Below are 14,666 nucleotides of genomic sequence, written 5' to 3'. Positions count from 1 at the left end.
ACAGAAGTGTTTTACTAATGCAAGTGGAGTGCTGAAATAGTTCTGAAGTCAGAACCTTTACCTTACTCCTGGTTTTAGGTATAAAAATTGGCAGCAAGCTAAATTTGAGCAGATTCAAGTAAACTTCTGTTCAGTCACATTTCAAGAGATACAAACTGAATTGCTAATTCAGTTTTAAGAGGATAGGAAGGAAAATTATATTTGTATATTCACACTGAAGATTAATATCAGAGTCATGGTGTAGTTGTGACAATTATCAGAAGCAAACAGTTTTAGGAGTTTAATAACTCACTAGCACAGCTCTCACTTATAGTAACATTTTCAGTGTGCAGAATACAGTAATAAGAGTTAACTTACCTACAGTAGCTCTAATTAAGGGGGAGGAATCACCAATATTGTTCAAACATTCACTTTTAATGAAGTCAGTTACCCCATTTGGAAAGTTGTGAAAATGTGCTTTTACATTATTCTTCAAGATGAGACCACTCAAGGAACGTGTCGGCTCATCTGCAACAAAAAATAATTGCGTTTATAACTTCCATCAGTTCTTAGGATAAAGTAGATTTGCAGAACAATGCAACAAGATCAAAGCTTGCAGTGATAAATATTAATCTCTGTTTCCTTACCCCTCCTTCCAAATACAACCATCAATTTACATAGCAAAGTTTTTGAGTTTCAGAGTTCACTTGTGAGCAGATTCATGTTTAGTTCTTCAACCAAGGGCATAAGTAACTTGGTATTACTTCTGAAGCATGCTGAAAGTGAGATGTCAATGTTCTACATAGAAAGGATTAGTTTATAGTAAAAGAAAAATTAAATTTAAAGTTTACAGCAATCCTAATTAGCCAATAAAGCTAATTTTAATCAGCATTTTAGCCTTTGGACAGTTGTGCACTCCCAACCTACCCACTGGTGGGGTGGGGTGAGAAGCAGAAAAGGCCTTGGCTGTGTGTAAGCCCTGCTCAGCAGTAACGAAAACATCCCTGTGTTATCATCATTGTTTCCAGCACAAATCCAAAACACAGTCCCATACCAGCCACTGTGAAGAAAATTAACTCTACCTCAGCCCAAACCAGAACAGAAGCCCTGATTTTGGCAAGAAGGACATTTAAATTTCATTTGCGCCAAGAGTTACAGTTTACACACAGATCTATTCTAGGCCTTCAAAACTCTTAACATCCCAAAAGAAATATAAGAAAAAAAAAAAAGAGATATAACGTTCAAATATAAAACATTTTAAAACTTAAAGTTAGTGCATCATAACACAAGGACTTATCATACCTATGATGACTGACTGAGGGCCATTAAAAATACTTTCTAGTGCAATCGGTGCTAGTTGAACAAAAATTGCACTTTTAAAAAGAGGGGCTACTGCTAAAATAATTTTAATCAACTGATTACGAGTTCCAAAACCAGAATGCTGTATATGAGTATTAGAACAAGATTTAAAAGTATATTTCAGTCTTTCTTTAAAAAGCACTAATTTTCATTCTCTGTAACTATAAATATTGATTTACAAACATTGCTCTTACATAGAATTCAGTAACTTCATAAACCAGGAATCCATCCAATGCATATACATTTAAATAATTCTATAATTTTGCCTATACTACAGGTTTTAAATACCTACCAACTTCTAAACAATGTAAAAATAAAAGTTCTTGCAGGGCACTGCATTTCAAGGGCCATAAACTTTTCTAGGAGAACAGATTTACAATTTTAAATAAAAATACCAAAAACTAGATGAGCAGACATACCTCTGTCAACTACAGAATGTGGTTATGAGATGTGACAAGTATTATTATTATTATCATTATTAGCAGCATTATTGTTATTACTTGGCAAGTCAAATGAAGTAATTTTATAATTTTGCTTAAAATTTTGAATATGTCAATAACAAATGTCAGGTGGAAAACATCCTAAAGGTGGACATTTTTACTTGAACACTTGATAAGTCTCAGGTTTACCTGAAATGCTCTCTGAATTCAAGGTAAAATCTCTCCATTAATTATTACACTAATTTATTATGTCCAATTATTATTTCCTTGTATATCTATAATCCACTAATAGGTATGTACATATCCAAAAAATCCAGTCCTCCATAAGCAGTTATTCAGAATTAATGTTGTGTCTGGCCAGGAAGGAAGCCAAAGGAGTTTTCCTTTCATTTACACACTATTTACAGCCCTTGCAAGCCACAATGAAAGCATTATTTTTAGCAACCACAGTTAGACACAGAATCACAGAATCATTTAGGATGGAAAGAACATTTAAAATCATCAAGTCTAACCATTAACCCAGTACTGCCAAGTCCACCACCAAACCATGTTTTCAAGTGCCACATCTACAAAGCTTTCAAATCCCTCAAAGGACAGTGACTCCATCACTGTCTTGGGAAGCCTATGCCAGGGCTTGACAACCCTTTTATTGCAGAAATTTTCCCTAATACCCAACCCAAACCTCCCCTGGTGCAACTTGAGGCTATTTCCTCTTGTCCAGTCACATGTTAACTGGGAGAAGAGGCTGACCTCCACCTGGCTACAACCTCCTTTCAGGTAGTTATAGAGAGTGATAAGGTCTCTCCTGAGCCTCCTTTTCCACAGGCTGAGCCCCCTGAGCTCCCTCAGCTGCTCCTCATCAGACTTGTGCTCCAGATCCTTCCTCTGCTTCGCTGCCCTTCTCTGGACATGCTCCAGAGCATCTCAATGTATTTCTTATTGTGAGGGGCCCAAAACTGAACTCAGTACTTGAGGTGCAGCCTCACCAGTGCAAAGTACAGGGGAACAATCAATGCCCTGGTCCTGCTGACCACACTATTTCTGATACAAGCAAGGATTCCATTTGCCTTCTTGGCAATCTGGGCACACTGCTGGCTCATGTTCAGCCAGTGTCAACCAGCACCTCCAGGTCCTTTTCCACGGGGCTGCTTTCCAGCCACTCTTCCCCAAGCCTGTAGTGCTGCAGGGCGTTGTTGCAACACAATGGCAGGACCTGAAGTGCAGTCGGGATGAAAAATTATGACCAAAGCCCTCTCTTGCAACCCTATAAACAGCAGTCCAAAGTAAGACCCTTTAAGCTCTCCTGGCTCACAGTAGCTGCAACCAGCAACCTCCCTGAGTGAGACCTCTGACACATGGCGAACTTTAAGTTTGCTATACTTGGAGGATCACCGAACAATGATAAATCCTGGGCTGATGCCCTCACTCCTCAAGGCTTGACCCTTCACTCATTGAGAAGACACAAAGGTAACTGAAGTGAGTGTTTCACTACCTTTGAGAGGAATTTTTCACAGGTACCTTGTACAGACTCTTTATATCTGTGTGCATGTAAGTCTGCATATGCTATAGCAATTGTGGAAGAAACACTGCTCTCTGAGATTCTTAAGTACTTTAGATTTGTAAATTAGGCCTGTAAGCAAGTTACTGTTGTGCTACAGTAAATCCTATATGAATCCTTTGCTAAGTTATTTAAGTTATAAATTAAGTTAAATGCTGTTAAGGTGCTGTCAAGTTTAAGTTAGGATAAGTACTGAGAAGTTTAAGAACTGTTAAGTTTAAGTGCTATTGTGTGGAGTCCCTTGTGTCCTTAAAGGAATTTCCAACTGCCTTCCATTGGAAAAGCGAAGATATACCCTTCCCAGGTGTAACAAAGGCTTCTCCCCCATGGTTCCTTGCAAACATTGTGCAATCTTCTCTCTGGATTTCTCAAGTCCATCACTACCCCCATGGTATCCCCTTTCCCTGTTTCCCCATTGGCTATGGGGCCTGGTGTCCAGTTTTCTGTCTTCCCTATGGTCACTTGCCCTCTGCCCTGCCCCCCTGTATCACCCACGAACCTGAGACACTATATAACTGAAAAAATTCACATGATCCCTCTCTTTTGGCCTCCGGATTCCACCTTCAGCACATGGAATAAATGCCTGCTGGAATTAATCTGGGGCTGGGAGCCTTCTGTCTCTCTTGCTGAGCTAGCCTGTAACGTGTGTGGATGTGTGACTGAATCCTTCTCAAGCAGGTTCTCCACTGGAGAGGCTGACTGAGTTCTATTAGGCTGTATCTACACTCCGAAAAAGACACAATGTTACACTACAAGGCCTTTAGGCCATATTAGTTTTTATCCTTACCCTTTCTATCCTTTTGTCTCGCTCCCACCCCTCCCTGATATTTTGGGTTTATTTCAGTTTGGATTAATTGACTCTGGATTTTAATGCTTGCTTTTCCTCTGTGTGCCTTAACCATCTAGTTAGTAGAGTGAACCTTGCCAACAAAGGTTGTTGTGCTTTTGCTTTTATTTTAGACCTGTTTTTTACTGATACCTTTGCCGGTGATTCTTTAAGCAATCTTAAAACACTCATTTATGACACAGTGGTAGCACGAAATTGGGGAGTACAATTCCTAAACCATGACAGCCTTATTTGGTGCCCAATGTGCACCACAAAGGGTTGAGATAACAACAGATCTGACCAGAGAAGGTTGGAAACAAATTTGATCTAACCATTTGTTGTATTAGGTGCAGAGCCACTGGTCACAATGTTGCTTGGTCTGTTCATGTGGGTGTGGTGCCTAACCCTGTGTATGTTCCCAGATATGCTCCTTGTGGTGCTCTTTTTCAGAGCAGGGAGAGGGATCAGGATTGCTTTGTTGCTGTACTGTAAGATATCAGTTTATGACATGATAACATCAAGTGCAATGAGGGTCATTTGGGATGTGTATTCAGTGTTGCTCTCCTGCTCTGGCCTTGGGTGCTACCTTTGGGAGTCCATTAATAATTGTACCCAGTCTCTGGGGGGAGAGGTGGAAGATGATTTTCCCCAGCCTTTAACCCCCTTTTCCTCGTTCAGGCCTGTTACAGCAATTTTTGGGGATTTTGAATTCCTGTTGGATGTTAAGGAAAGCGTGTTCTTGTTGCTACATCTGCCAGGTCTCCTCAGTGCAGTCCACACCATGTTTAGAGTTAAGAAAGAGGTTTCTAGGGAGGTTATTAAGAAATCTGCCCTGAGGGTAGATAGTCATTACTCATAATTACTAAGGAATTGTCTGAAATTTCCAACTGGAAGAGGCTACACTATGCCATAAATGGTTTGTAGAAACGTCCATAAAAATAAGCCAACAGTAAGTAACTACATTATATTAGAATTAAGGCTTCAGAATGAAGATTCTACAGACATAATATTTGGACAACTCTAGGATGTGATTGTGTGGTCTTAGGTAGGGTAGAATTAATTTCTTCTCAGTAGCTGTTACAGTGCTGTGTTTTGGATTTAGAATGAGAATGATGTTGATAACACGCTGACATTTTAATTTTTTGCTAACTCGTGTATCCTAAGTCAAGGAATTTTTTCTTGCCTCATGTTCTGCAAGTGAGGAGGTTCACAAAAGAAACTGGTAGGGAGCACAGCTGGGACAGGTGACCCAAACTGACCAAAGGGATATTCCACACCTTAGAACATCATGCCCAGTATATAAACTAGTGGGAGTTACCCAGAAGGGTGGCCGATCTGGGTTCAGGAAGGGGGGTCTGGCATCAGTCAGCAGATGGTGAAAAATTGCATTGTGCATCACTTGTTTATCTCTTTTTATTTTCATTATTATTATCATTTACCATTATTACTTTATTTTACTTTATTTTCAATTAACTGTTCTTATCTCAATATACAAGTTTTACTTTTTATTCTCCTCCCCATTCCACCAGGGTGAGGGGGTGAGATGGGGGTTGAGCAAGCAGCTGCAACAGTATTCTTCTAAATAATATCATAGATTGATTACTAGGGAGATCACAATCACAACTGGATTTAGCAGCATGTTTTATAACGTATATAATCATGATTCATCACCAGGACATGCAAAGCTATTCTACAATTTCTCTGTAGTCTGACAGAAGTATGATGCTCCTACTTTTTTTTTTTAAGATTCCATTGGACTTTTAGAATGGAGTCTCTTTCAAGACTGAAACTACAAGCACCATGTTACCAGATCTTTTTCCACAAAGATTCCCAAGAGGATAAAGAGTTCTTCTACATGACTATGGAGATCAACCCACCAGCACACTGAGTATAGAAATGTTTCCTTTTTTTTTTTTTCAAGCTAAATAAAATAAATTTTAAAAAGAAAAAAAAATTAGAATAAACCAGTCAATATCCCAAGAACTTACCTTCAGACTTCAACTTTGTAAGAACAAAAATCAGGTAGTTGTTGAAATCTGGATACTGATTGAGTTGTTCTAGTTTCTGAAGAGAAAAACTGTTAAGGAAATTATAATCTTCACACAGAGCATTTATAGCTTTATGAATACTATGATTAAGTGAGCAATGTACTACTGCATAATTTAAAAATTCTATGGCTCACAACATACAGGCTATGAACAATTTGAAAACAATTTCTGTAATTTTCATACTGAAGCAGTAGCTTTAGTTATGTTGAAATCTGAGAAAAGAATCCAGGAACAAACACAGAAATTTCCACCCTCACCAAACCCCCTACATTCCTCTGTACAGTTTTAGATTTCAAAATTTACACTTAAAAGCCAACAAAACCTAAGGAATTCACTGAGATACAATCACATAATACATAATTTTTTTTACTCCACAATAAATAAAAGCATTTCAGCATTAAAATACAACTATGATGATTTTTATAAGCTAGTCATTTTAATATTAGTCATATACATTTTTATGATGATAACTAGCCAGTCTGAGCTTTCAACTGTGAGAAGCTGTTTCATTGTAAATGCCCAGGTATTTGTACAGAGAAGTTCATGTTTATCCATGCTCTCTTAAAAAAAAAAAAAATCCTGCACACAAAACAATTTTCTAGAGTGACACCTCTCTGAAAAAGCATCTTACTAGCAATACCAACCTCTTTACTATGTTCTCTGGGGCAACTGCAAGAAGAATTATTATGTTTCTGAAGTTAGAAGGTACATAGCTGTTTTTCTAAAAATTGTCATTACTTTTGCATCAAATTTTAAGTATTCTGCCACTGCTTTCCTAGAACAGCATTCTGGCATTTTCCTTGTATCTTGTTCTTACACCCTGGTATTAATTACTATTATGCTCAACAATATTTTAAGTCATAAGCATGCAATTACCAAATATACCAGATATCATCAGTATGGCAAACAATGAAGACATTTAACAAAAAATTATTTTTAGAACGAGTAGGATTATTTTCTTCATAGACATTTATTTTACTTGCTGTACAGCTTAAGCTCAAATATTTAAAGTTCCTAAACCCTAGCCATATATATTTATGTTGACATTGATGGCCCCTCCACTGATCAATAGCCAGATGCCATTATTTGAAGCAGGCCTTTAAAATGTAATTTTACATGAAAGCTACACTATAATCACTGTTGCTATAATCACTTCTGTATTTGAAATACTAGAGCACCTGTTTAAATTTGGGGCATTTTCAGAACACTCAGCAACTTCTGCATAGTATTTTTCATAGGAAGCAATACCACCTTAAGAATCTTAAACACAGCTGCAAAAACAAGGTGAAATCTACCTACACGTTTCAGGTAAGAAAAGAAACCTTCCAAGGTTTGACCACATCTCCTGAAAAAGCCTAGAAGTTAAGCAAATTTGGCTTCAAGCTAAACTTCTAACACAACATACATACATATTCTTACCTACATAAGTTTTGTTGCCTTTTATGAAGACCTTCAAGCAAATGCCTTAAATAAAAAGGGATCAAGATGCTAAACTCATATTCATCATAGGAGGATATCCTTTCAGGACTTCTAGATATTTTAAAGCACCTCTATAGTTAGCTCAAAGAACAGGAGACAGTAGATGAGAGCTTTATTTTTCAAGACTTATGCTTCTACTATACTGAATGAAAAATTTTCCTCTTTCAATCTTTGTTCCTTAAAACCTTGCTATTTCATCACTTCTACAATCAAGAGAGACCTGAGGGGGGAACAAACAACAAGACATCTGTTATAATCATGGTGGAATTTCGTTCTTTTAGGAAAATATTCTGTATAAAACATACACTATATCTAATGCCTCTGTCTCCTTGAAATAAAAGTATGGTGCAACTATGAGATTGTTTCCAGGAATAAGTTAACCCTCATCTACAAAATAAAAGAAGGATTCTCCTGAAGGAGATGGGCCTTCTCCCGAGATAAGATTACTAACAACCCAGTGATCATCGCCTGATTGGAACCTTATCTACAATTGAACCAGTGGGCGTGTGTATGCCAAGTTCCCGAAAATCTAATCAGAAGTATCAGCTCTGCCCGGAATCCCATTCATCAGACCAGCAGAGGAAAAGAAAAGAAATATGAATTTGAAACACCCATAGAGAGGACAATGGAATGAGGCAACTTTTGCCTCGAGCAAGAAAAACTGTATAAAACTGGACTGCGTGTGGGCAGGATTTGTGAACGGGGAGGGGTACGGCTTTGCAGTTGCACCTGAGGTTCACCCAGCATCGATCCCGGGGTCCATGCTGTCCGATTGATTTTGGCTTTTCCCACAAAATTCTGATTCACAAAATTCTATTAATAAATTGGCACTTTTTTAAATGAAATAGGACTCGTTATTTATAACAACACCTAAACAACAAACCAAGAATCCACAACACTAACGCAAAATGCACTGCAAAGCTGCACAAGCCACATAGGGTAGATTCCACTGTTCTTGTGAGATGTAAAAGTGTCACGAACAGTATTTCAGACTCAGGATTCTAGGCAAGCAAAAACGGCCTCACAACATGGCAAAACACGGTCAGAACCAGCAGGTCATCGAGAGCGTGCAGTCGGCTCCACCAGGAACACTCCTCCCACCAGCTACGATTTTTGCCCATGAATACTAGTGCCGGATTAGTTTAGGAAGTCCCTGGTCACCCCTGCTTTGCCGCAGGGGCGACAGCTAACCCGCGCCGCATCATCAACTCAGCCTGGCGAGCAGAGCCCCCCTCCCCCCGCTCCAGCCTTCTCGGTGGGATCTGCGGAGGATGAGGGCTAGGTGCTGGCAGCGACCCAGCATGGAGTAATCTGGAAAAGCACCAGATATCAAAGCAGGCACAAGGGAGCCAGGGCTTTAAAAATAAATAAATAAAGAACCCAAACCAACCAACCGAAAAACAACCAAAAAAAAAAAACCTGAACCTTGGCTCGGGGCTCGCAACAAGTGCCCGGGTTCTCGGCGGGGGAAGGCAGCCCTGCGGCCCACAGGCCGCCTTAGCGGTTCAAATACCGCGCCACGGCCGCCCGCTGAAGCGGAGGCTCAGCCCACAGAGTTCGTTGTGGCGGCTCCCCAGAAAGGCCTGGCTGCCACCTGCCTGCCACAGCACTGGCCTGTGGCCACGCTGCCCCTAACAAGAGCCCCCTGCCTCCCTAGCGGTCGCCCGGACGGCAGCAGCCTCGCTCTGCCTGATCCGCCCGCCCGCGGCGTAGGCCTCGACCCAGGATACTTGTTGAACGGCTCTCTGCGTGGTGGTGTCAGGGGACTGCGATTCCTTGAGCAGTTGCAGGATCTGTAGAAGCCCCTGTTCGTCAGGCTTCCACTCATACTCCATCTTGGCTTGCTGAAAAAAAACATCAAACAAGAGGCCGCGATTAGCGGCGCGGCAGGCCCCGGGAAGGAAGGAAGAAGGGATGGAGGAAGGGAGGAAAGAAGGTAGGGGGGAAGCAAGCAAGCAAGCAAGCACGCTAGCTAGCTGCATGACGCTCGGCCTGCTCTCACCCGAGCCTGGCCCCACAGAAGAACAGCACTAACCTGCTCCAGTACACGGACTGAGTCACGGCGAATTTGCAATCTGGCTCTAAAAGCCGCCTTGCGTCCTCCTGGGTCCTAGCGCCACGCACGCCCCGCCCGCCAGCGCCGCCGTCAGCCTTTCCCCAGTGCGTTCCACACCGTCAGGAGCCTGGGGGCGACAAAAGGCGAGCCCCTCAATTCCGGGCGGAGGAAAATAGGGCGCCTCCTCTACAGCCCTTCCCCACCACCACCCGAAACCAGAGAGAACGCTCCAGCAGCCCCGACAGGCAAAGGGCGAAGCAGAGCCTCAGCCCGGCCTCCTCGGGATAGCTGTGGCCACGCACTCACAGCACCTGTCAGCGACCTAGGAGGCTGCAGCCCGCGACGAAGTGGGGTTAAGAATGTGGTACCTGCTTTGCTGTCTCCTTTACTTTTACATGATTTCGTTTAATGATGGATAGTTTTCATAAGTTCTCAGTGTCATATGTAAAGAGGGAATAACACCAACCACACAAGAAGGGGGAAAGAAACTACTTTGAATACCTAGTGTATCTTATCCTTAGCGTCAAAATATATCAGATGAAAATCTCAGGTCAAAGTTAGCAATTTTTGTGTATATAAAATAGAATAGTTCAGTTGGAAAGGACCTACAATGGTTTTAGGAAAAAAAAATCTTCACAGAAAGTGTTGTCAAGCATTGGAACAGGCTGTCCAGGGAAGTGGTAGAGTCACCATCCCTGGAGGGATTTAAAATACATTTAAAATACATTTGCATTATATACATATTATATATATACATCATATATATGCTACAGAGCAAAATAAGAACATACACTGATAAAAACTGGTCTAAAATATGAAAAACAAAACCAGTGATTATTTATCCTTTTACAATCTTATTTTTAGTCATTGTGTTTTTAATCATCCTGCTAACATTCCCCTTTAAGTTAAAAATTTCTGCTTGCTCTCCTGCAGCACAGTACTCAATATAAGTGTCACATCCATGCTGCACATCATAGCCTTAACAACTGTTCAGAGGCACTGGGGACAGGAAAGATAAGTGGTTCCTAAGGGTGGCCCAGGTAATGTTGTGTGGTTCCTAATCTCACCTCACCAATGCTTTCAATTAAATCCATATTTAAGTTACAGTCAGCTGTCCAGTCTCATGTGCTAAGAAGTGTCCCGGAAACAAGTGTCTCCAGATGCTAAGAAGAGTCATGGAGGTGCTAAGAAGTGTCCTGGGTGAGTAAAGGCTTGTCACCAGTTAGTAAGAAAGGATGGGCACAAAGGTTTATATGAAATTTTTATGAGCAGGCCTCTAGTACAGAAAAGTGTAAAGCAAAGAATCTGGATTAGCTAGACTCAGGCCATTAAAACCTATGCTTGTCTCACAACCATATGGGCAGGAGAGTTCTCCATAGAGATGTTTGCACAGATAGAGCAGATGAAAGGTGAGGTCCAGCAAAACAAGTAAGTGCTAATTTGGCTCTCATTACCCTAACTGCTGCCTTGCCAGGCAGGCTGTAGAAATTCAATGATCTTTGAGACTTTTCGACCACTTTCAAATTTGGTTGAAATTGATTAGAGGTTCAAAAGTTAATATTCAGAAATTATGACACAATGATTAGATCTGTCAAATTTTATCAGGAAACGAAGTGCACTCGAGAAAAAGAAGATTAAATATGGAAAACGAGAACCAGAAAGGAAGGTTGAGAGAACAGGAAAAAGCAGGAAGATATGCAGGCCATGGATCCATACCTAAGAAAAACTAACATAGGTTTTCTTTCCATTAACATGACCAGAATTAAATCTTAATAAGACCTTTCTGAAGTGGAAGAGAAAAAAGCCTACAAATCAGAATATGAATGTGAGCCTCTACTATTAGTGGGGACATCAAAAAGCTTTAGATAATCATCGTCCAGGGTAGATTCCTACTTAGGTTACAGACAGGATCCTTTACCACTGGGAACTACTCAACATATATAGAAATCAAAGCAGGTACCTGTCCGGGTTCCGGCCAAGATCAGCAGGAGGGGGCGTGGCCAAGACGTGTTATTTATTACCACCTTACATCATCGCTAGAGGTAGGCAAAAGGGACTCTCAGCTTCTGTGAAGGGCTTCCCTTTCAAATGGAACAAAGCATGGTGGGGTGGGGAATCTGTCAGCCACTGTTCAGTGTCTCAGGGTCTATGGTGAACATTTTTGCATGTGAATCATTCCCTTTTTGCATACTTTAATTATTAACATTGTTGCTGTTACTTTTCAGTTTTTTATCTCATTGGGTTTTTCCCAGTAAATTGTTCATATCTCAGTCTGTAACCTTTGCCCTTTGTGCCTCTAATTCTCCTCTCTGGCCACCTGCAGGGGGAAGGGGGGAGAAGGGGGAGAAGAGGGGAGAGGAAGTGAATGGCAGTGTGGTTTGGAAAGTCTCTGTGTGAGAACTTAATTGGGGAGTATAATTCCTAAACCATGACAGCCTTATTTGGTGCCCAATGTGCACCACAAAGGGTTGAGATAACAACAGATCTGACCAGAGAAGGTTGGAAACAAATTTGATCTAACCATTTGTTGTATTAGGTGCAGAGCCACTGGTCACAATGTTGCTTGGTCTGTTCATGTGGGTGTGGTGCCTAACCCTGTGTATGTTCCCAGATATGCTCCTTGTGGTGCTCTTTTTCAGAGCAGGGAGAGGGATCAGGATTGCTTTGTTGCTGTACTGTAAGATATCAGTTTATGACATGATAACATCAAGTGCAATGAGGGTCATTTGGGATGTGTATTCAGTGTTGCTCTCCTGCTCTGGCCTTGGGTGCTACCTTTGGGAGTCCATTAATAATTGTACCCAGTCTCTGGGGGGAGAGGTGGAAGATGATTTTCCCCAGCCTTTAACCCCCTTTTCCTCGTTCAGGCCTGTTACAGCAATTTTTGGGGATTTTGAATTCCTGTTGGATGTTAAGGAAAGCATGTTCTTGTTGCTACATCTGCCAGGTCTCCTCAGTGCAGTCCACACCATGTTTAGAGTTAAGAAAGAGGTTTCTAGGGAGGTTATTAAGAAATCTGCCCTGAGGGCAGATTTTTTTTTTAAATTCTCTGCATCAATGGTTTGGAAGTTCAGCCCTGAACAACTACACAGTATCCTGATAAAGTGACAGAATACTTTGCAAGGAGAATGCTGAGGCAACTCCAGAGAGGAGCAAGTTATTGCAATGTACTAGGCCCTGGCTACTATTTATTGGACACTGCTTGTCACTAGACAGCACCCTCAGAGAGAGGAGGAGAAAAGCAGACCAACAGCCACTGTGGCCACTCAAACTGCAGCTGAACCAGAGGAACAACCTGTATCAGTGGAAATTGCCCTTATACAGAAGAAGAAATCCAAGACTAAATCAGTTTGCATAGTGAGGGATGAAGAGGAAGCCAGGCCCTCAGAAAAGAACGAAGAGGTAGGGCCAGAGATAATCACCTGATCCCTATCCCCAGGTGAGCTGCAAGATATGCAAAAATATTTTAGCCTCCAGTTGGGTGAGCCCCTACTGACCTGGCTGCTCCAATGCTGGGATATTGTGGCCCACTATATGAAACTAGATGGTAGTGGAGCCAAGCAACTGGGATCCCTGTCCCAGGATGTGGGCATCGACAAGGAGATTGAGAAGATGACAAAAGTTCTCATCCTCTAGAGGTGACTCCTGTCAAGTGTGAAAGTTATTCTCTCAAGGACAATCTAATACTGTGTCCAAGCAGATGGAAAGTCATGCAGAAAAGTATCCAGTAACTGAGAGGATTAGCTGTACTGGAGGTAATTTATAGGGATTTGAATAATGAACAGTCCCCTGTAGATCCAGATAAGGTCCAGTGTACACAGTCCATGTGGCGGAAGTTTGTATGAAGCGCCCCATCATCATATGCTAATTCATTGGCAATGATGTCAATGAAAGAAGGAAAACTAACAGTGCTTGGGGTGACTACCTAACTCCAGCAATATGAAGATCATAATTTTCCTCCCTACCAACCAGAACCTTGCCTGTAGAAAGACTGTCCAAGACTGTGGACAGATTTGAAAGACTCAAGGAAGTTAAAGAAGAAATGTCCCATGCCACACCAGTACAGAGCAGAGTCTCTGCTATTGGGAGCAAGCGCCCCGCTGTGTGAGAGGCAGTCCACACCATAAGGTAACCTGTGGTTTAACCTCTGTGACCACAGAGAGGACATGAGGAAGTAGGATGGAAACCCCACCTCTGTCCTAGAAGCATGAGTACATCAGTTGAGAGGAAGAACAACCATAACAAGAAAATCTTGCAGGATAAATGCAGCTCTAGTTTCGAGTGGGCAAGTCCTCAGACAGAACAAAGGGCTGATGTTGCTTCTGATCCTCTTGAAGGGACCTCCAGGTCATATCTACAAGAAGTGAGCAACAAGTACCATGACCAGAACTAGAGGGGCCCTGCCTCCAGACAGGTGAAGGAAAGGGAAAATCAGATCTACTGGACTGCGTGGATCAAATGGCCTAGCACATCAGACCCACAAGGATATAAGGCTTTAGTTGACACCAGCATGCAATGTACCCTGATGCCATTAAGATATGTAGGAGTAGAATCCACCTCTATTTCTGGAGTGACAAGGTGTATTGGATCTGGCTGAGCTGGAGTTCATTTCCCCACAGCAGCCCTCACAGTGCTGTGCTTTGCATTGATAGCTAGAAAAGTGCTGTTAACACACCAGTGTTTTGGCTACTGTTGAGCAGCGCTGGCATAGCATCAGCACTGTCTCTCAACATTCTCTCCCCCCATCAATGGGCTGGGAGCAGGCAACATCCTGGGAGGGGACACAACCAGGCCACCTGACCTAAATTAACCAAAGGGATATTCCATACCATATGATGCCAGCTCAGATATAAAAGCTAAGGGACGGAAGAAAAACGGGGGGCATTTGTTATTTTACAGTCTTTGCCTTCCAGAGAAACTG

At 41.7% G+C, this 14,666-nt stretch overlaps 1 protein-coding gene across 1 annotated transcript in view; it reads right to left on the bottom strand.

The window, feature by feature from the left end:
* LOC136373265 (transportin-1-like) overlaps positions 1-9,857 on the bottom strand; it is an 87,758-nt gene extending 77,901 nt beyond the window's left edge. The window contains exons 1-4 of the mRNA XM_066338171.1: positions 9,725-9,857; positions 9,420-9,533; positions 6,151-6,226; positions 358-507 (exon numbers count right to left, since the gene is read on the bottom strand). Coding sequence (XP_066194268.1) covers positions 358-507; positions 6,151-6,226; positions 9,420-9,524 — 331 coding nt within the window. The 5' untranslated portion in view covers positions 9,525-9,533; positions 9,725-9,857. The remainder of the gene's footprint in view (positions 1-357; positions 508-6,150; positions 6,227-9,419; positions 9,534-9,724) is intronic.
* Between the last annotated feature and the right edge of the window lie 4,809 nt (positions 9,858-14,666).

Source organism: Sylvia atricapilla, chromosome W (genome assembly GCF_009819655.1).
Source record: "Sylvia atricapilla isolate bSylAtr1 chromosome W, bSylAtr1.pri, whole genome shotgun sequence".
In the NCBI taxonomy this organism is placed as follows: domain Eukaryota; kingdom Metazoa; phylum Chordata; class Aves; order Passeriformes; family Sylviidae; genus Sylvia; species Sylvia atricapilla.
The sequence above is the reverse complement of the archived record's forward strand: the minus strand, read 5'-3'. Positions and strand labels throughout refer to the sequence as shown.